Below are 23019 nucleotides of genomic sequence, written 5' to 3'. Positions count from 1 at the left end.
AGAAGGGCAAAGGGGGTGGGAGCTATGTACAAGTCTTGTAGTTGGCCAACAAATCCAGGGAGGGGGAGAGGAAGAACAAGCCTATAAAGGAAGAAGAGACATGGGGCCGCGGAGGCAGGGGGAGAGCCAGCCGTGAAGCTTCCTGTCAGCTCAGACTGACCGCTTCATGTACACTCCTTGTCGCTCCTCCTAGAGGTCCATCTTCTCCCCAACAGACAATCTTTCTGTTTCTTCTCAGCCAAGTGTTCCGTGACATTCTCCTTTTTACTGAGCATCTCGCAAACGGCCAGGTCAAGGGAGCAGATATATCATAGGGTAGGAGAGGAGGGTTAAGGACAGCCTTGGTCAGGGCAGCACCCCAAGGTTGTCCTGAAGCTGACAGAAGAGATGGAGTCTGTAGGTCCTTTGTGGTCACTGCCTCAGACAGGAGGAACAGCGTTCTCAATCCCACTTTGAGGAGTACTCCACTTGAGGGCCCCAGCCTGGTGGAATGTGCCGATGTTTCCAGCCTTCTTGGCTTCAAAAGTAGCCACCAGATAAGGGAAGAATTCACACTTCCCATTATCCAAAAGAAAATAAAAAGTTCCCTCCCCACCAGAAAAAGTCTTGATTAAAAGTCGTCAGTTTGTCAGAATGCTGAATGCTGCATACACAGCGTTTAATTTCAGTCCTTCCCACAGTTTCCAGTGAAGAGTTCCACTCTCCTCCCTCAACACAAGGCCAACAGTTCCAGGGAGGACTGGCAAAAAGAGCTAATCTGCAGCAGTTTCTCAAGATACGCAAATAACTGAGTTGGGTTTCTTGGGGAAAGCCGGAAGTAGGGGATGGGAGACTATGACAATTAAACTTCAGTGGAAGGTGTTGGTAATTGACGGAATGAGCGCAGCCACTCTGGCTACAAGGGGAAGAGTCAGCCTGGCAGTTGGCACAATAGTCCAGCGAAGAAAGGGAAAAAAAAAAAATCATCAGTCCATTTCACCACCAAAAATAAAATATATTATAAGCCCAGACGGAGCAGGTACAGTGGTGCTAAATCTTCTGCTGTAGGGAAAAAAGAGAAGGCTGTTAATAAGGTTGAGAATAGGGAGACCCAGGGAGAAGAGAGGCAGCTGGGCAAATCTGGAGGCAGGAAAGCAGCACACAACAGAGAACCAGACCACCCGATGCATTCCAGCCTCTGAAGAGGTCATGATCACAGAAGCTGAACCACTGCCTCCCATGTAGTCAGACAAGTGCCTCAGGCCTGATCAGATCAGCATGATTGGCAAAGAGCAGGCACACAGGAGCCTCCTTCCTCAGGACCATCTTAGGGGTGACTGGAGGACCTACCATAGGGGAGTAAGACACTTGGTCCCCCTCATCATCCAAAACCAACACATCCAACTCTTCCTCCAAAGATTCCTGACCCTCGTCCTGCTGTGAACACATGCAATTTGTTAGTTAGAGAGCCAAGGTAAGAACCTCTATCTAATGTGTGCCAGATCTAAGGAAAACCCCAAAATTTGTAAAGTAAACAAATGCTGTTAAGAGTAAAAGGACAAAACATCCTAAACAGGTAAAGTGCAAGAAGAGCAGGGTGATGCACAGAGGGATTAGTTACTGTTAGTCACATCAGCAATACTTGCAAAAACGTCCTCCAACACAACCAGGGAAGAACATCCCAAGAAACTTCAAGATGCATCAAAACCTCTATTTTTTTTTTTCCCTGAAAACACCTACCAAAGATATTCTTTTTCTCTTTCCCTTTATCATACACTTCATATATCATACAGTTTCAAGCCACTATTGGCCTCATATATACAGCAGTACATAACAAAGCCTTACCATCAAGGGTGCTCCCTTCAATGGCTCCAGATCACCCAGATCCCCAGATCGGTCCAGTGTTCTGTTGTGGTCTCCTCTCTCATTCAGTGTGGAGTAGTTGTTATCTAGAGAAGAAATAACACAGAAACAAGACATTCCCTCTAGTATACAATGCATGTGAATTAGGCACGTTGATTGGAAAGTGAGCTGGTTCAGATGCTCCAACAAGGCATAAAAGATTGATGCTTTTTAAGACTGTGAGCACGTGCGCACACACACACACACACACACACACACACACACACGACTTAACACAGATCGAATACAATGGGGACGAGAATGTATATGAAACACCCAGCACTGGGGTTGTACTTCAGTGGTGGAGTGGTTAGCCTAGATTCAATCCCCACTACTGCAAAAACAACAAAGCAGTAACAATGAGAAACAAACAGTACATCCTATGATGGGTAATATTAAAGAGGCCTGGCCTGCTTATAGAGCCCTGAAATTAAGAGAAGACAGAAAAATATGCCGCAATTGGAAGGGACTGACGATGCAGACACAACTTAAGTTTGGCCTTTCAGAATGAAAAGAATTTAGAGGAGCAAAGGCTTAATATCCCCAAGATCTTAAAATAATGCAGAAGGTGTTGCGTGTCCTGTTGCAAACCTACAATTGCAGCACTTGGAAGGGAAGGGAGGAGGGTCCACAGGCACTCAAACCCCTCCTCAGCTACATAGTGAGGTCAAGGTCAGTCTGAGGTAAGGAGACCACAATAGTAAATAACAAATAGAACGGTGACAGAGAAGTAGGAAGGCCCAAGAATTCAAGGCCATCCTCGGCTACGCTATAAGTTCATTGCTAACCTGGGCTGCGAGATCCTGCTTCAGGGAGGAAAAACAGGAGAGAGAGAGAGGAGAAGAGAAGAGGGAGAGGGAGGGAGCAGTAGAAGGTAGACCCCTAAGCTGGAGTAGAGAGCAGGGAGAAAGAACAGAGACCAGGGCAGATTATATAGACACATGAAGACTTTGAAAACATAACCAAGGTATAGAGGATCAACCAAGAATCCAAAAACAGGGGGCTGAAGGGATAGCTCAGCAGTTAAGCACACTTGCTGCTCATTGCTGAGGGCCTGAGTTCAACTCCCATCACTCACATGGTGGTTCATAACGTCCCTAACTCCAGTTCTAGGAGATCTGATTTCTGAGGGCACAAGGCACCGCACATGCTAAATAAAACACATACACAGGCAAAACACCCGAGCACATAAAATTAAATAAACAGGTTAGACATGGTGGTCCCTATCTTTAGTCCCAACACAGAGGAGGAAGAACCAGGCAGATCCCTGTGAGTTCAAGATCAGCCTGTTCTACAAAGCAAGTTAAGGTTGCTTTGGTTTGGTTTAGTTTTTCAAGACAGGGTTTCTCTGTGTAGCCTTGGCTGTCCTCGACTCACTTTGTAGACCAGGCTGGCCTCGAACTCACAGTGATATGCCTGCCTCTGCCTCCCGAGTGCTGGGATTAAAGGTGTGCGCCACCAACACCTGGCCAAAGCAAGTTTCAAGACAACTAGGATCTGTCTCAAAAAATAAGGATTAAAAAAAAAAAATGTTCTTAATTTTTTTTTTTAATTAAAAAAATTTTTAAGGAAGACTTCAAGGCCATCCTTGAAGCAACATGTAAAATATAGAAAAGAGCAGACTGATCAAATTTTATTATATTTCCAGATATCCTTTCAAATGGAGATGATCAATCATGGTCCCCCTGGGATGGTAACTCGTAAGGGTGTAAGGGTAAGGGAGAAAAGGCCACAAAGAAGTTTTTAAATAAATAAATAAATAAATAAAGCAAGCAAGCCAGGTATGGGGTGTCACGCCTATAACCTCAGCACTTGAGAGGTAGAGGCAGGAGGATCAGGAGTTCAAGATAAGCCTCAACTGCAGTGAGTTTAAGAACAGCCTATCTTTTGAGATCCTGTCTCAAAAAAGAAAAAAGGAGAGAAAATGCCTACTCACCCCAATTAAACACTATTCTGCAACATTAGACAGGAATTCATCACCTACCTAATGATTTTGTGTTTGAACCCATACTGCTCATTGGAATTTCTTCCCGGTCAGGTTTCTTATCTATATGGAATTAGAAAGTTATCCAAGTCAAAATCCAATACACCAAACTCTATATAAAGTAGACATTTCTCTCTGCATGCCATCCTTCTTGTCTTTATTCAAGTAAAGTTTTACTCAGCAAATACTATGTGCCACGCCCTCACAGATTTCTTTCCTACAGACACCCAAATGCAAGAAACACTTCAGAGGCCGGGAAGACAGCTGGGTGGATAAACATACCCACTCTCAAGCCTGAGTGCCTGAGACTCACCCCTGGGAACAACTTGTGGAACTGACTCCCTCAAGTTGTCCTTGGACCTCTCTACATATGTACCCACATAGCCAAACAAAATAAACAAAGAAATGAATGCGGGGGGGGGGGGGGGGGGGACCCGACACTTTAACATGGTGAGCCCTCAAAGCCCCTTTAGTCTTAAAATTTATAAGTGTCTAAACTGGGCATGGTGGCACACGCCCGTAACCCCAGCACTTGGGAGGCAAAGGCAGGCGGATCTCTGAGTTCGAGGCCAGCCTGGTCTACAAAGCCAGTCCAGGACAGCCAAGGCTGTCAGAGAGCAACTTTCAAAGGTCAGTTCTCTCTGAGGAATGGAACTTAGATTTGTCAGGCTTGGTAGCAAGTGACTTTTACCAGCTGAGCCATTTCAATGGCCCTAGAAAAAGTATTGGGAAGTTAGTAGGCTCAATAACATGCATATAATTTCACAATTATACTTTTCTTCTTTGGGATTTTGAGAAGGCTTTTTTTTTTTTTTTTTTTTTGGGGGGGGGGAGGGAGGAGGGCAGCAGTGTCTTATTCTACAGCTCAGGCTGCCCTACGGAGCCCATGCCAGCTTCAAATGAAGAACAACCTTCCTGCCTTAGCCTTCTAAGTGCTGGGATGAGTCACCACACTCAGCCAAAATTATATCTTTTACTCAGGTAGCTAATACTGTCAGTTTTTTCAACAAAGTGAAAAAGGTTTCTGTGTTAATATTTGAGGAAATTCTTGTCAAATAACCACGTCTAAATAATCATCTCTTGTGTGTTGGCTGCTTCATAAAGTAAAATAGTACTCTATTAAAAACACAAACCAGCTAGTCCAATTAGTAATCCCAGTCAGTAGTCTGCCTCAAGACAGCCACCATGGCTCCCTACACAGCATAAGTGCTGCATATTTCCTCATTAGTGCTACACATCTAAATGGTGTGCACTCAAGGGTAGAAACGTAATAAAGTACTAACTTTTGCAGTTCCGTCAAGCATGCTCCTAAGTGGAGATGGCTTTGTGGTTTTTGTTTTTTGAGACAGGGTTTCTCTGTATATCCTTGGCTGTCCTGGAATTCACTCTGTACACCAGGCTGTCCTGGAACTCAGAGATTGCCTGCCTCTGCCCCTCCGAGTGCTGGCATCAAAGGCTTGTACCATCATGCTCAGCTCTGGAGATGGCTTTTTAACTGTAGAGTATATGGTAATAAAAACAACTTGTTTAAATCACTGTTGCTACCCTCAGCAGTTGGGCTACCAGCAGCAAACACCACTGTTTTTATGCCATAGGCACATATGTCCAAGGAAGAGTCTTGGGGCTCTTGCACCACACTCCAGAAGCCATGGGTCAAATCAAAAGCCAAAATCTTTTTTTCTTTTCTTTTCTTTTTTTTTTTTCCTCTCGGGTTTTTCAAGGCAGGGTTTCTCTGTATAACAGCCCTGCCTATCCTAGACTTGCTTTTGTAGACCAGTCTGGCCTTGAATTCAGAGATCCACCTGTTTCTGCCTCCGAAGGATGCTGGGATTAAAGGTGTGTGCCATCAAGCCTGGCTAAAAATTTTAAGGTAAGAAAGGTTACAGTACATACTTTTGATGAAAGAGAAAAAAATATACACAGTGCAAAATACATAATTAATCTATGGTAAAGTAGTTTTAAAAGCTCTAACTCAGGGACACAAAACACTGCCTAGAAAGCCCTGGATTCAATCCCTAGTACCACAAATCCTGAAAACAAGCATACACACACAGAGCTATAACCTGAATAGTAATAGTGGTGCTTTTCTTTAGGCACCAGAAATAATAAGACTTTCTGATTGTCGGAAGTTTTAATTATTTTCAACCGGAAAACCACTAATAAGTAACCAAGCACATGAGCCAACAGAACAGAAATTTAAGAGAGGAAGAAACTAAACAGAAAAACTGACTCTCCAGTGACTAGAAGTTCACAGGTAAAAGAGGAGCCACACTCCAGCTAACTAACTACTTTTAGTTTAGTTTTGTTTTCCTTTGAGACAGAGTTTCATTTAGCCAAGGCTGGCCTTGACCTACTAATGCTCCTTCCTCCGCCTCAGAGTGCTGGGCTGGGGTTACAGGTATGCACCATCACAGTCCTTACTACCCATTCTGACTCCTAAGTTCAGACCTACTCTACTCTACAGCACACCCTGATGCACACCATCATGTCCTTCTCATCGTCTAGCTCATTTACAACAGATAAACACCCTATTTCCTAGCTAGTAAGCCATTAAGGAATGGTGGGAGCATAACAAGAAGGGTGCACCCCTTGGTAACTATACCTGATTTTTGGTTCCGGTCAATGAGGGGCAGAGTGCTATCATCATATGAATGGCTGCTCTGGCTTCTAGATGCATTGTTTAGATTCACCTGGAGACAAATGTAAAACCCAACGTCATAAAACCTGAATACGCCCACCTCCTTCTGTCCCTCCTCCTGGCCATGCATCCCCCCACCCCACCCCTGTAGGCACAAGTCTACAGAGGTAGTACTGGGGGGTTGAGGGGGGGAGGCAGAAGGATCAGAGAATGATAAAGTCGGAGTAGATGGAGGGAGGGGGTGGTCACAATGGCCGTGCAGAACCACTATTCACCACCAGCAGCGTCTACTGTGATATTCAACATTGAGAGAGTAGAACTACTTCAGCAAAAATGAACTAACTGTAGGCACCGCTGTGTTAAGGGGTGTACTACAAATGAGTCTTTACTATCTTGAAAAAGACTTGGAGTTGTATGATGGTGAAACAGAAGAAACCAAAGACAGAGGAACTAGCTAAGGACCAAAGGGGAAGAGAAGCCAAAGCTTTGGTCAAGAGTTACTGCACCTGGAAGTCTGATTTCTTCCATCCTTCTTTCTCCAGCGGCTTCCGAAGTTCCTTATAGCCCCAGATCGTCTGTAAGACAAGAGCTGCTGCCCTGACTTCTTTTTCTGAGCGATTCCTATGAATGAAAGTAACACCACACAAAGTTTGGTTTTAAAACCAGGGAGTCTGAAGAGCCTAACCCTTCTAACGTGGTGGTTCTCGACCTTCCTAACGCTGCATGCAGCTCCTCATGCTGTGGTGACCCCAATCATAAGATTATTTCATTACTACTTCAGAACTCGGAAGCCACAGGTTGAGAAGCACAACTGTAAATATAAAATGTAAAAATGGGTGAAATCAAATTCCACCAAATATTCTGCCTGAAACACTGACATAAACTAGTTTGATGTAAGAGTTCATTATTTATAGACCAACCTTAAGAATGCAAATAGACCAGTACCCGTCTAAATGTCATAGGAAAGGGAAGTAACCTCACGGAACAGCAGAAGAAGAAAGCTCCTTTCTGAAACTCTCTTCTCTCATACTCAAATTCTTCTAGCTGTGATGACTTGTGAGCTCACCCTGATTTGTTGATCAGCACCAGCTTCTCGATACCCTGGGTCTCTCGCAGCTTTTTGGCAGCTTCCAAGTTCTCGGCAATAACTTCATTGATGGTGTTCAACACAGAGACCACAGTGTCTTCAGAGAAATTCCAGGAGGAGTTCTGTTGACCTCCAGGCAGATTCTTTACCAAGTTAGGAATAGCGTGCTTGCCTATAGCAGTGAAACAAAAGGGCAGGAAGTCTCACAATACACTTTATAGTAATCAGGTTACACAGCAACTCCATTATTACGTAAGATCATATCAAGGGGGCAAAGAACACAAGACAGCCATAAACTCCCTGCCCGCCACCCAGTTCCTCAAGCGCACTGAGACAATGTGATGCCGAATATCAACACACTGCCCAGTCTCTTCACACACCCACCACTGAAAACGCTATGTTCAGCATTATCTTATGAAAACTCTTCTTTATGATTTAAAAGGCTAACAACTTGGACTCTGCCACAAAGTAGCTATATTAATCCTGTGAAAATGAGAAAAATAGAAAAATTCCTAATAATGCTTACACAGAGAGAAAGCAGATATTCAAGAAATAACAGTGGTCATAATGTTTCTGAAGAATCATCACTTCAGGCTTTTTGAAAAAGCAGTAAACAATGAACCTTCAACACTCAGATACATAAACTATGGAGAATTTATAGGATCTTTCTCCTCAGCGATGTCAACAAATAACTAAAATTTTGCTGGAATCCAGGCACTGTGATAGGCATCGATTCAAATCCTTACCAATTAACTCTTTGTTCCGGGCATCCACAGCCAGATTTCTCAGTGCCCCAGACGCAGCTTTCACTACTCGCTCGTGCTCACTGGTCAGGAGGTCAGCTATGGCAGAGAGAGCCTTCTCTTGACGAAGAGCAGAACGGATGTATCGACCATACTAAGAAGCACATGGTAAGTGGTGAGACAATTACAAATGGCAGCAGACTAGTTATCTATAATTCCTATTTCGAAATCCATCTTTTTCAGAGGTACTCACTGTCCAGCGCCCAGCACACAAATTCTGGATAGCTCCAGCCGAGGCTTCTAGGATGGCAGGCGTCTTGCTCTCCTTAAGGAGTGAGATGTATATCCGCACCACTTCTGGCTGAAATAAGAGTTCATAGCCTGCAAAAGAAACGGCAAGACAGAAAATACTAACCAATGCCTATAAACCAGGTTCCAGGTGCCCACAGCACTTGGGAGGCAGAGGCAGGCAGATCTCCTCTAAGTTCGAGGCCAGCCTGGTCTACAAAGTGAGTCCAGGACAGCCAGGGCTGTTACACAGAGAAACCCTGTCTTTAAAAAAACAGAAACAAACAAACAAACAAAAGAATAGCTAGTCTAGCCCAAAGCAGTGTCATACACCTTTCATCTCAGCCATTTGGAAGGCAGAGGTAGGCAGATCTTTGTGAGTTTGAAGCTAGCCTAGTCTATACAGAATGCTCCAGCACAGCCAGGGCCACATAGTAAGACCTCATCACAAAAAACAAAATCATAAAATAACAATAATAACTAATCCACAGTAAAAACAGAACAGACACCAACTGCATCTTATTCAATTCCTCTCTTCTTCCTTGACTTGTTGGTTTTGTTTTGGTTTTGTTTTTCAAGACAGGGTCTCTCTGTGTAGCCTTGGCTGGCCTCGAACTCATAGCAATTCCACTGCCTCTGCCTCCTGAGTGCTGGGATTAAAGGCGTGTGCCACCACACCCGGCCTTCCTCGATTTGTATCGCAAAGCTAATTTTAGTCTTGTTTGTACCACAAGAATCAGGCTTAATGATTTCAACATCTCAACCAAATTATTTTTAATTCAACTCAGTCATTCTCCCCACCATGAATATGAATATATTTATTAATACACGGGGCCCAAAGATGCAAGCTGTGATAAAGAGATTCTTCTAATAGTAAGGTTCAAGATCCAAAAACAAAACAAAACAAAAAAAACCAAAAAACTGCAGTGGCCACTTAGCTAAGTCCCTTCTTTTTTTTCTTTCTTTCTTTCCTGAGGCATGCTTTCACTCTGTATCCCAACATGCTTTTGAGCTGACAGCAATCTTCCTGCCTCAGTTGCCCAAGTACTAAGGTTGAAGGCATGTTCTATTATATCCAGCCTAGCCTCGGACTCCAGACTACTAAATACTGTGAATTTCCCATCACTTCAAACCCATGAAGTAAGGAGGAACTGTTAACATAAGCATGTTACACGTCTAAACACCATGTCTGAGAGCTCTGGAGACTGGGAAAAAAGTAACTTACCTCGAGCAGGACTGGTTCTTTTGGGGAAATCCACTGTATCACTTACTGGGTCCTCTGCGGGCTTTTTCCCTATAAAAATGTAGAAGGGTAGAGAGAACAGGGAACAGAGCTTTTAAAGAAAGATTTCACCTGACACAGCTTTTATCCTTTAGTCAGAATCTTTAGATGAGAGGTACAGCATCAAAAGAGGTAAAAGGGGGACCCCAGACATAGCTGTCCCAACAAAGATGATGCCGAAACAAGGACCAAAACCAGGCAACAGAGTGGTACGAAAAGGGTAACCACTCTTGCTGCTGTTAACTGAGTTCTGATAACAGGGACTGCTGTCTAGAAACAGAAGAGCTAAACTTATTTTTCAATGCTTTTTTTCTCAACTAAATTTTCCTACATGCATCCACAGGGAAAGGTTAGACACAGAAGTATCAGGGAAGGTAAAAACCAAACCATGCAAATTAGAAGGAGACAAGCGCCTTAAAAGATTGCACTCACCTCTGGAGAACCACTCATCTTCCAGTGTGTCACCAAGGTGGAAAGCGAGGAGAGAAATGAAGGAAGAAAACGCAGGAGAAAGATGTCAACATGATCATGGGCAAGGACAAAAGAAAGCAGAGAAGGAGGAGGGATAGGGAGGAAGGCCCCAGATTAGTTGAGTTCTTGTCCTTCAGTGCCCCATATGCCAATTCACTAACAACCACCACCATCACCACCGCCACCACCATCACCGCCGCCACCACAGTCAGAGCATGCAGAACAAGGGAGCAGCTGCAGAGCAAAGGAATACATCTCTACTGGGTAAACTTCCAGACTATTTACTAAGCACCTAGAAAGCTAAGTGTTCCTCCTTGTCCCATATTAAAGAACAGGAACTAAGTAAGGCTCACCTTTACCCTTCTTGGCCCCAAAGCAACTGGCAGCATGTGGCCCGGCATTGTTAGCTACACTAGGAAGTGCCTCTTGGTAACGCTCTGCCTGTGGGATTTCACGATGAACTTGATATGATAAGTTCCGAAGAAGGCAGACACAGTTCTCCACGAGCTTAGGGACCACAAAACACAAGGGTCAATTGGAAAAGAGAATGCCTAGGATGATTTCCAAGAAACTCAAAGTCTCCATGATTTGAATATTAAATTATCCATCCTAAAGTGTATTAACTCAACCTATCTTTTCTCAAGTTGCTTTGTCAGTGCTCCAGGCTCCTCAAACGTCCTTGTTACCTTCAGGCTAACAGAAGGTCTAATTACAGACATATAATAGCTTTGGCTGCCGGGCATGGTGGCACGCGTCTTTAATCCCAGCACTTGGGAGGCAGAGGCAGGAAGATCGCTGTGAATTCGAGGCCAGCCTGGTCTACAAAGCAAGTCCAGGATGGCCAAGGCTACACAGAGAAAGCCTGTCTCGAAAACCCAAAAAGCTTCGGCAACTAGCTGGTGACCCAACATTTAGGTCACTGATTTCCCTACTAAGAAAATGTATAATCTGAAAGGCTACTAAGCAGCTTTACTATATACGGAGGTTGGGGATGGGTCGCTAAAGAAAACTCTCTTTTGGGCTGAAAGGAAGATGGCTTAGTCATTAACAGCACTTGCTGCACAACAAGGTTGACATGATCTAGGATGCACATATAAACCTAGTGCTATAGGAGCAGAGGCAGGACTGCTGCTGCCGGCCCAGCCCAATTACACGACCTCCAGACTCAGGTGAGACAGCGACTCAGAAGAACAAGGTGGAGAGGGCCTGAGCGACAACAGGAACGAGCGCTCTCCTGGCTTCTCCTTGTGTACTCGTGCACACACACACATCTTCTTCTAAGCTAAATGTCCATTTTAAGGAGAAGGGGTTGGCATAAGTATTTTATATTATCGATAGCATGAAGTCGTGGGTCTGGACCATAAGTACTTGTGAATAAAATCCACTCAGTCATTAACTTACCTTGCTGTCTGAATCTTTCTGCCCAATTTCTGCCTGAACAATGAAAATGAGGGCATCAACTAAGCCATCACATTCCCGAAGTTTCCGGCGAGCTTCACTTCTCTCTGAGCTTACATTTCTAAGGGGAAAAACAAACTTCTGAAGATGACTGAAATCCCTGAAGTAGATATCTTTTCTCATCTACATCTAAAGCTTTTAAAACACCTTTTCCATCGAGTACAAGAAAGTTAATACTTACTAAAAAGCAAGACATTGCAGTTGGAAATTGACTGACAATCTGTTTTCAAAGCTTTTTATAAGCTTGTGGAGTTGGGCTGAAAAACTGTACCAGAAGCTGGAACAGGCAGCCAAGTGTCGGGAGCACTCGCTCTGCCTGCACCGCCAGCAGGCACACTGTGGCTGTAGCCCCAGAGGATAGGCACATGGTGCACTACCAATATGACAGCAAGGCTGCACAGCGGCACACGCCTAGGAATCCAGGAGCGGGGGAGCCAGAGGCAGGCAGATCTCTGCTGAGTTCAAGGCCAGCTTGGTCTACAAAGCCAGGACAGCCAAGGCTACAAAGAGAAACTTTGTCTTGCAAACACTTTTTCCTGTGTGTGTGTGTGTGTGTGTGTGTGTGTGTGTGTGTCTGCACGAGCGCGTGCGCGGTATTACAGGCTAACCCAAGGGAAGTATTTTATCATTAACCTACACTGTATCTGCCACCAAACCACTCCCTCTTTGAGTCTTGCAAAGTACCCAGCCAGCCTTGGACTCACTCTTGACTCAGCCTCAGACAGGTTTACAGGCCTGCACCACCAACCCCAGCAAAAACTCAGCCTTCGTAGTCTCGGAACCCTTCACTCACCGAAGGCAGCCAGCAGTGTTGGTGAGCACTGACTCCCACTCAATATGCCGTGGCTTACAGTCTTCATTAGGCTCTCTCTCCCAACCAGAATGTGGAATGATCACTTCATCTGTCAAGGCATGTAGTGCATGGTCCACAATCTCCATTTTGATTGAATCATGGGATGAGAGATTCCACAGGGTTCCTGGGAGGGACAATTCAGAGAGCTCTCCAGCACCCAAGACAGTGGGTCTGAGGCTGTCAGAGAAAGCCTACTCCACGCCTTCTTAGTCACCCTCAGTGGGCAGAGATATGCCCGTTACTGAGTCTGCATGACCCCATGTAATGTTAGGCAGGCTTCTGCTTACCGTAAGGTAAGATTTCCTTTATGATGTGTAATACAGACACAGTCATTAAAATAAAACTTCACGGGCTGGAAAGATGGCTCAGCGGTTAAAGCAATGTCTGCTCTTCCAGAGGTCCTGAGTTTAATTCCCAGCAACCACATGGTGGCTAACAACCATCTATAATGAGATCTGGTGCCCTCTTCTGGTGTGTAGGCACACATGTAAGCAGAACATTGTACACAAAATAAATAAATAAATAAATAAATAAAGCTTTACAAAACAGTATTCATTGCAATCTATGCTTAGCAATCTACACCAGTTTCTCCACCTCAGCAACAGTCACTTTAGTCCACAAAATTCTTCATTATAGGAAGCTGCCCTGTCTATTGCTGGATGTTGACCAGTTCACCATATCACTAGCCTTGACTCACTGGATGTCAAGAGCACACTCTACTCCACCCCAAGTCATGCCAGCCAAAAGCAACTCCAAGCCGGGCGTGGTGGCGCACGCCTTTAATCCCAGCACTCGGGACGCAGAGGCTGATGGATGCTGTGAGTTGAAGGTCAGCCTGGTCTACAAAGTGAGTGTAGGACAGCCAAGGCTACACAGAGAAACCCTGTCTCAAAAAACCAACAAAGCAAAACAAAACACCTCGGAACAATGGAGATGTCCTCTGGGGGCAAAAACATCCTGCCAATTAAGAACCAATATTATTCATTTTTCTTTTCGTAAGATTTATTATGTATACAATGTTCTCCTGAATGTAATAACCATGGGCCAGAAGGGGGGCACTAGAGCTCATTATAGATGGTTGTGAGCCACCATGTGGTTGCTAGGAATTGAACTCAGGACCTATGGATGAACAGCAAGTGCTCAACCTCTGAGCCATTTCTTCAGCCTTATTATTTATTTTTCTTTCTTCTTCCTGGAGCAGTGATTATGGCCCTCAAAACTGCTCAGTTCACACTAACAGATCACCATATACAATCTGAAAAACTGACATTCTAAATAAAGCAAAGCCCATATGCTCAAATTTCTAACTGAAACAGGCAGGTTGAGTCAAGACAAGCACACATTTAAAACAAACTATAAGGTTGTGAGTAAATGGCAACTGACACTCGGCTCTCCTGTCTGGAAGACAAGTTCCTCTACTACTACAGCCTGTCAGAAGTGACAGACGGCACTAGATGTGGCAGTGCACGCTGTTCACTCCAGAGCTCACAAGGCTGAGGCATCGTATCTCTGTGAGTATCTCTGTGAGGACATAGTGAACTCTAGAGACCTGGTCTCAAAAAACCAAACAAACAAATACACCCACCCCCACACATGCAGGTGTTGGGAGATTACTGCATTTGTCATGTCATCCAATCAAATCTGTGAGGCATAATTGACCCAAGGCTGTAGGCAAAAGGTTACTGTGTAGTTTAAACTCTGATCTCTTGTCTAAACTTTGTGTAAACTCTGCTCCTTAATTGTCCCCTTGTTATGTCAATAAATAGGGCTGGACTTCCTGCCAGCCAGGGGAGGAGTTAGGAATTTGAGTGACAGGAGAGGTCCAAGGAAGATCAGAAGGAGCTGGAGCTGAGGAAAGCTACAAAGTGCAAGTATTGCTGGGATGTTTGCTGGAGTGAGACAAAATAGCATAGAGGGTTAAGAACAGACTTAAACTGCTCAGATTGTGCTGTGAAGCCTTGTATTTAAAAAAGACCCTTGGGGCTGGGGAGATGGCTCAGAGGTTAAGAGCACTGGCTGCTCTTCCAAAGATCCTGAGTTCAATTCCCAGCAACCACATGGTGGCTCACAACCATCTATAATGAGATCTGATGCCTTCTTCTGTTGTGCAGGTGTACATGCAGGCAGAGCACTGCATACATAATAAATAAATAAATCTTAAAAAAAAAAAAAAAAAAAAAAAAAAAAAAAAAAAAAAGAGCCCCATCAGGCAGTGGTAGCATACACCTTTAATCCCAGCACTCGGGAGGCAGAGGCAGGTGGATTGCTTGAGTTCGAGGCCAGACTGGTCTACAAAAGTGAGTCCAGGACAGGCAAGGCTACACAGAGAAACTCTCTCTCAAAAAACCAAAAAGTCTCAATTATTTGTGTGATAGCTAGGATAAGAGAGAAGCAAAGAGAAAGAAACTCTGTTTTATAGAGATAACTTCAACACAAGGCTACTACTTCAGCTGTTATAGCCAAAAGGCAATGATGGACTGTCCAGGCATGGTGGTGCATGCCCTTTATCCCAGCACTTAGGAGGCATAAGCTGGCAGATTTCTTCAAGTCCAGCCTGCTCAACATAGTGAATTCTAGTCTAGCCAGAGTTAACTAGTAAGACCATGCCTCAACATTAATTGATTGATTGAGTGAGTGATTGATTAATCAATTAGAAGTAAATGGATTGGAAACCTCTAGGTCCCTACCTCTCTCTGGAGTAACAGTCACCCCCAACCTAGCACTCACCAGTAATGACTTCAGTGAGGTCCATATCACGAGCCTTTCGGAGCAGTCGAACCAGGGCAGGAACGCCATCACAGTTTTTGATGGCAATCTTGTTATCTTGGTCACGTCCGAAAGAGATATTCTTGAGAGCTCCACAGGCTCCCAGGTGCACTTCCTTTTTGGGATGATCTAGCAACCCTACCAACACAGGGATCCCTTTGAGCTTCCGCACGTCAGTCTTCACCTTGTCATTGCGATAGCATAGGTGCTGCAGGTATGCAGCTGCATTGGACTTCACAGCATCCAAGCGGAAGCCCAGCATGGCAATCACCTCTGGCAGCTCTGGCTGTCTCCAGTTTGGAGGTGGGGGCATTCCCTTGCGCAGACTATCCAAGCTTGCTAAACTTCCCCGCTCATGTTGAGCCAAAGGAGCCCAGTAGTACTGATCAGGAGGCACCTCCTCACCAATCATGTCTTCGTAACTCCTGCAATATTCAAAGAACCAAGAACCAATAGTTAAATCTGGCTCCTTGGACATCCTTGTTACCCATCATCTTCAAGGTAAGATTAACCCCAGCTCTACACAACAATCATATATCTCCTCTGTGTGGTCAACTTTTAATAATTATGTGTGCGAGTGCCAGTCTTTTCAATGTCCCTCTACCTTAGAGAATCTCTTGGCAAACCAGAAGCTGATAAGCTAAACCCACGGATCCTCTGTCTCTGCCTCCCCAGTGCTGGGGTCACAAGTGTGAGCCACCACAGGGCTCAGCTTGTCATACAGGCACCCAGGCCCTCGCATTTGTGCAGAAAGAGTTTTACCAACTGAACCACCTCCCCAAGCCCAATTTTAATAACGTAAAAGTAACCTGTATTTAGATTAAAACCACCTCTCTTTTTCCCTTTGAAGTTTGCTGATTGAAAGAGAGAAGCATTTGGACATGTTAATCACAAAAAGAACAAATCCTGATTCCTTAGTACTGACTTGAATGACATCTGACACCTATTAACGTCTCTGTATAGAACGAAATACATCTTTAGAGGGAAGAGTTAAGCAAGGCAGCTGCTTTCATGTCACATAAGTCAGCAGACAAAGCCCGGGAACAGCAGGCTCATAGGTACAGTGGGGACAAGGCCACAGTCTAAGGCCAGATAGCAAGTTAAAGGCAATCTAGGCTACATGCCAAGAGTCCATCCCAACGCATTCTCCCTCCCACTCCATCCTAAAAAAAAAACAAGTCTGCAAACAGCTCTTAAATCCTTAGCTGAACAGAAAACAGCTAGTAGAACAAGACCATTAAACACATTTCATATTTAAGCTTTTCCCTGCCCGATCTTGGAAATTAAAAGAGGAACTGATCAAGAAAAATGGAGGGCGTCTTGCGCATCCCTGAAGACTTGGCTGCAGCACTAACTTGAACATTACTTGTCTCAGTCCATCCCAAGGCCTTACATGCTGCTCAGACAGGCATGGTCCAAGAAGGAGTTTCACTCTCTAACTTGTAAATATTTCTAATTCTGCTATAATGCCATCTACACACCAGCATCTAATTGGAATGTTCCAGCACTTGGATCAGAGGAGAGTGAAAGAAGTCAAAGAAGAGCAACATTTCCTGTCTCAGTACTACCAGCAACCACTAGAGGGTGAGCCTGTCATACTGTATTTATTCACAGCTTCCAAGAAGGAAGAGCCATTATCTGTGAGCTCACCTCACCCTGTGGCTCCCACAGGAAGAGGAGAATCTACTGTGTGGACTTTCCAAATCAGACTATTGTTTGTTTCACACAACCACTTCCACTGTCACCAAACACTGAAAATTAGTCTCATCAGAAGGCCTACCTACCAGGTGTCCACACTGACCATTAAACAATGAAGGATTCATGGGGGCAAACTATTTAGTTTAGAAAATTAATATTTTTTTAAAATGACTATAAAAACCCAAGCACTTGGGAGGCTGAAGCAGGGGGATCTCTGTGAGTTCCGGGGCAACCTGGTCTACAAAGGGAATCTGGGACAATCAGGGCTACACGGTGAAACCCTGTCTCAAAAAACCGAAAATGAAAAATACAAAACAAAAATTTCACTTTAAAATTTAAAATCTCACTGAAACAAAATAAGTTGTCTTAAAAGCAGATTACTTAACATGAAATATGAAAAAAACAGGACACATGTGAGAAATCACCAAGAGAGTCAGGGGAGGTGGCGCACACCTTTAATCCCAGCACTTGGGAGGCAGAGGCAGGTGGATCTCTGTCAGTTTGAGGCCAGCCTGTGTCTACAAAGCAAGTGTAGGGCAGCCAAGGCTACACAAAGAAACCCTGTCTTGAAAAACCAAAATGAGAGAAAGAAAGAAGGAAAGAAAACCCCAAGGATACACTGAACTGTTCTTCATGAGAATACTGTTTCAGGCTGTGTGTTGAGCACACCTTACTTTTCTTGTTTAAGATAAGCAACTACAAAAATAATTGCCATTGCCAGGTTTTTTTCCAGTCACTCAAGGAAATCATTCCTTACACTTCCTTCTTTCACAGCAATAGATCAAGATTCTTTTCTTTTACAAATAAGAAAATAATCCGGGTGTGGTGGCACAGGCCTTTAATCCCAGCAGTCAGGAGGCAGAGGCAGGTGGATCTCTGAGTTCGAGGCCAGCCTGGTCTACAAAGTGAGTTCAGGACAGCCAAGGCTACACAGAGAGACCCTGTCTCAGAAAAAACAAAAAAAGAAAACTGACCAAATGTCAAATACCTTGCTTAAGGCTGTATAGATAATGGCAGAGGCACAACTAGAACCAGGGTTTTCAAGTTCAATGGTTTTTCCACTAATCATTGCCTCACTGTGTAAGTTTGACCTTGTAGGGATGAAACAGGAAGCAGAAGATGTTCTTGCTAGTCAAGCAGGGTTCCAAGCCCAATGACCCTGGAACAAACCCAGGAGCCAAGCCCCAAGCCTCTCTACGGAACTGCCACTTCAAAGGGCAGCAGGGAATGGCCAGGCCACCCACACCCATGCAGGGCTAATCTCCCTTTGCTAATGAGGAAGCCAGGGCAAGCAGACGTGTACTCCAGCCCCACTCCCTGGGCAGACTGTTCCAACGATCGCGGCTATCTGCCTCTGGCTAGCTTACACCAGCTGAGATCTGGTGCCCCTTAGAAAGGAATAAAAGGTGAGTCACATGGGAGTTGAATTGGCTAACCACATCAACTGAAGAGAGAGTCAGTGACTCAGGCTTAGATAATAGGGCCTGTACTCCTGTCCCAGACAAATTCAGCTTATGGTTAGCCATACTACCTAATATGCATTCAGAAAGTAAGTGTCAAGACCTTTGCTTTGGAAGGTCATGAACCTACATACAAAAACTGAGTAACAGCTGCCAAAGTACCCTCACTACCAAGACAATTATAAATCTTATTATATTTCTTATTTCTTGGCTTAGAAATATAGACCCAATTTATTCTAAAGTAATGTTTGAAGACCAAACACATTTTTTGTACACACCCAGAACTAAGAACTTTTAAAATAACCTTTAAAAATTATGAAAACTAAACAAGAGATATGACAAAGGTACTAATGAATAGCACACAAAGCCTAAAATGGATCTTTTAGAAATGGCCTGCCTGCCAGCCTTTAGTCCCAGCATTCGCGAGGCAGAGGCAGGAGACTGCTGTGTGTTAGAGGCCAGCCAGAGCTAAACAGTAATACCCTGTCTCAATACCAACAAAAATAAAGGAAAGGGAGGGAGGGAGGGACCTTTCAATCCCATTCTAAAATATTCTTCCAAGGCAACTACTACTCATCCAAACAGTAATCATGACATCGTCATGTCACCAAAGGTCACCTCAAGGAAAAAGTACCTTCAAAATAGACTGCTGCTTACTGACCTTTGGGAGTCATTACAAATGTGCCGGTCAGGAGGGCCATTCCCTACCTACCACCTTCCCCAATCCTGACTAAACACAGAGGCAGGGGTTTGGAGTCTGTGAGGTCAGAAGTGACTGTTCATAAACATCAGGGTTAGAACCACTGCAAGGACAGCTCTTAAACAAAATCCTGTGTTCTAACACCAAACCAGGAGCTAAACAGGTTCTCAGGGAGAAGAGTGTCAATGTCCCCAGGCCCTGGCCTCAGACTCTGTGCTGCTCCCTTCGCTACCACTGAGAGAGACAGATCTTAGGCAGAGGTCATAACCAGCTTTGAACTTAACGGCAGCAACCCACTGCCTTAGCAGTGGAATAAAAGCCTAAGGCATCTGGATACAGGTCACATTCTCACCAATGTGGTGGCACACCTGTAATCCCAGGACTTGGAAGGAGGAGGAGGAAGGATCAGGAATCCACGACCATCCTCTACTACATGGCCAGACTGGTGGATAGCCTGAGCTACTACCCAGTCTCAAAAGGCAGTGGCAAACAAAAAATGATCACTTAGTATAACTAAAATAGGGCTCTAATAACAAGAAAGAGTAAGACCGCAAGTCAACAGTCAATGTGCCTCCCATGAAAAACAAAGGAGCCCAAGTATCCAGAAGTGTCACCGATCCCCAAAAGCTCTTAAAAAAATAAAGCTACCCTTCCCCATCTGAGAAAAGAGCCTCTCTTCCCCTACTCCTGCCCACCTGAGGCGTCGGCGGGGGTCCGAGGGTGTTCCTGTCCGACGGGCAGTGCCATAATCAGACATCATGCCATAATCAAGGTCATCATAGCCCATGCTGCGCTGGTCATCCTCTAACCCATAAGGCTCCGGATGAAAGCGATGCAGATCCACACTGCTCCCGCCTACTCGAACCTGGGGCTGGGGCCCATAGACATCTTGTCTACTGGGTGCCCGGTAGCCTTCCATGCTGGGCCTATACCGCTCCTCAATTCTGGTCACCCGGGACAGACTGCCATAGTTGTCGCTGCCACCTGGATAGCCATCCTCGTAGTGCCGGCCGTATCCATCTGGAGGATAGTGGAAGTTCCTGGGGAGAGTCGCCGTGCCTGCCTGGCCCACGTAGGGACCAGGGCCCCCAGTGCCGTTCTTGCGGAAGTCGCGGCCCAAAGTCTGGATATAGTTGTTGGAGACTGCTGAGGGGTCCACAGACAGCCCATCTGGCCCCATGGGGACTGGCTGTACTGTCCGCGTTGTCACCGTCTTCACAACTTTCTTGACCTTTGGTTAAGAAATAAGGAAAGGAAAACCAATTATTGAAGGAAATAAAGAATCTAAGTTTAAATTCCATACTACCCTAAGTAAGAAACCCTTACCCTCTAGGTCTTTACATAAAAATGTCGCATGTGTCATCTATACCTTTTTTTTTTTTTTTACATCCTACAGAAGCCACCAAGTGAGAAAAATGCCTTTTGGGGTGACTGCTATGACTGTCGTACCCTTCCCTTCCCCTTTCCTGCATTTCTCTAACCTTTTCTGTTTGAGAAGTGATCATTTTCTTTCTGGCAATCAGTGGCCTTCGAGCACTAACTGGTTAGCTTGCCTACTAAACGACCACAGAGGCTCTATATCACGCTAGGACATGCACATCTCAGCTTACGGTGGTCTCCGTGCGCCTAGTGGTCCCGTCATCTGAGGTCTCCACAGAAACAACAGACATGGCTCCTTCAGGGTCCTCCTCTGTGTAGGTCTCCACAATCTGGCCTGGCTCCTGCATCCTGGAGACAGTGCTATACAGAAGGTGGTTGTGATCCTAAGAGAGAGAAAGGAGTAACGCTGTAACTAAATCTATGGAGTAACGATCCATCCTAGTAGGAAACATTGGTGCTTCTAGAAACAGGCCGTCTTCATGCATCTCCCATTGGCCTCGGGGGTGTTAGAACGAGTGGCTGTCATCTTTTAACTTTGTTATAAGGCAGGCATGGTAGTGCACATCTTTACTCCCAACACTCAAGAGGCAAAGGCTTGCAGATCTGCGTTCAAGGCCGGCCTGTTATACATAGCAAATTCCAGGCCAGCTGGGACTACATGGAAAAAGCATGCTCAATAAATAAATAACTTGTGTAAAAGCAGAGTAAATATAATTTCCCAGTACCAGGTATCTAACAAACATAAACAACAGGAGGTAACTCCACTCATACAGACATCCTAGTGACGGAGACAGCAGATTTCACTTTCCATTCTGGTCACCTGCTTAAATATAAACTATGCTAACTGTGACATCTACATCTGAGTAGTTCTTCAAAAAGAGTACCTTACCCAATAAAGACCTTTTACGATTGAAAAGACAATAATCAAAAGGTTCTGTTTTGTCTTGGGTTGAACTAGGAATTGCACCTGGTGTTTGCTAGGCGAGCACTCCACCTACCACTGCACAACCAGAACCTCTTCTTACTTTTACTGTGGGATAAGGTTCCAGTAATTTCCCAGACAGGCCTTGAACTTTCGATCCTCCTGCCTCAACCTCCCAAGAGGCTAGGATTAGACTTGACCCCCCCACCCCCAGCCCAGCAAGAGGGATCTTTTGAGGGTTTCCTGTTATTCATCAGATGCTCCCCAGTCATGTTTTAGGTAAGCTTTTCTACAAGGTACAATTATGCTCTCCCTCAAAACAACTGCAGTACCCTAGGCTCAAATGAGACAGGAGTACCGTGATAAAAGCCAATTACTTTTTTTTTTTTTAAATAAACAAAACCATGTATAATTTGGAACGGACCTTTCTACTTTCTAAATTAAAGAACTAATGAGTATTTATAGTAAGCACTCCAGCACACCAATATGATCATAGAGACTGGAGAAGGAAAAAGACATGAATAAAGTCATCCAGACCCTGAGTCAAAACAATTACCTGGGGTCCGTTGAGCTTCAAATCTGAAAATGTCTGTCTCTCAAGGTCAGCATCGCCCACCAGGCGGCCGTTCTGAAACACAGCCCACAGGACAACTCAGTTTCTAGCCTTCCTTTGTTGTGTCAAACACAGACATCTTTCTTTTCCAAGACGGTGTTTGTGGCCTGAAACCTTGTGTCAATATTCATAAAAGAACCGTAATCTTAAGTTACCACTTTCCTCAAAATTGGAATCAGGCCTAAAATTCTGGCAGGCCAGGCCTACAGAGCTTGCAAATTTAAGTCCCATGAGTAAGGACACAGGGCTTGAGGTCAGCAGGCTGTACCCCTAACATCTTGGCACATGAGAAGCATTCAAAAAACCATTTGCTGAATAAATAGCACAGACTCAGTAAGTTTCCTACACACGGCCTTTTTTGAAAGCCCTAAGAATATAAGGAAAGTTGGAAATGCTACTTTGTGTGTGTGTTACATGGGGCAGGGGGGGGGGGGGGAGAACACCAAAAAAACAAAACAAAACCTTTTTATTGTTTTAGGGATCTTCATGCTCTACTGACATGGGAAACTCCCATTCCAGGGAGCTTTTGAAAGAAAGAAGAGTTAATTCTCCGTTCCAAACATGAAGGAAAGTGCTCGGCAATGCCCCTCAAGGAAAATCTTAACATCTTTACCAAATTACAGCCACAGAACACATTCTAAAATGTTCTTAAAGTGCTCTGTCTCAAGCACAGAGACATAACCTGATGACACTGTACAAATAAAAGCACAGGTCTTGTTCCTCTCCTACTACACTACAGTTAGATGCAACAACCCTGGGAGATTCTTCCTCCACCCATCCTCCTTTTACATTCAG

The 23019-nt window shown here is 44.6% G+C and overlaps 1 protein-coding gene across 13 annotated transcripts in view; it reads right to left on the bottom strand.

Annotated features, from left to right (window-relative positions):
* Window positions 1-709: 709 nt before the first annotated feature.
* The window catches only part of Ctnnd1 (catenin delta 1), a 51679-nt gene continuing 29369 nt past the window's right edge, over window positions 710-23019 (bottom strand). For 4 of the 13 annotated variants that reach the window (XM_051166818.1, XM_051166829.1, XM_051166820.1 and 1 more), the window contains 17 exons: window positions 22168-22239; window positions 20920-21072; window positions 20005-20540; window positions 15413-15876; window positions 12626-12809; window positions 11776-11893; window positions 10728-10881; window positions 10336-10353; window positions 9847-9915; window positions 8587-8714; window positions 8337-8487; window positions 7570-7762; window positions 7010-7124; window positions 6468-6555; window positions 3866-3928; window positions 1825-1928; window positions 1060-1416 (listed from right to left, as the gene is read on the bottom strand). In XM_051166818.1, the coding sequence (XP_051022775.1) occupies window positions 1225-1416; window positions 1825-1928; window positions 3866-3928; window positions 6468-6555; window positions 7010-7124; window positions 7570-7762; window positions 8337-8487; window positions 8587-8714; window positions 9847-9915; window positions 10336-10353; window positions 10728-10881; window positions 11776-11893; window positions 12626-12809; window positions 15413-15876; window positions 20005-20540; window positions 20920-21072; window positions 22168-22239 (2802 nt within the window). In that variant the 3' untranslated portion in view covers window positions 1060-1224. The other 9 variants (XM_051166825.1, XM_051166826.1, XM_051166827.1 and 6 more) reach the window with 9 other exon arrangements.

Source organism: Acomys russatus, chromosome 24, assembly GCF_903995435.1.
Source record: "Acomys russatus chromosome 24, mAcoRus1.1, whole genome shotgun sequence".
Classification (NCBI taxonomy): domain Eukaryota; kingdom Metazoa; phylum Chordata; class Mammalia; order Rodentia; family Muridae; genus Acomys; species Acomys russatus.
Note: the sequence above shows the minus strand (reverse complement) of the source record. Positions and strands in the feature narration are given on the sequence as shown.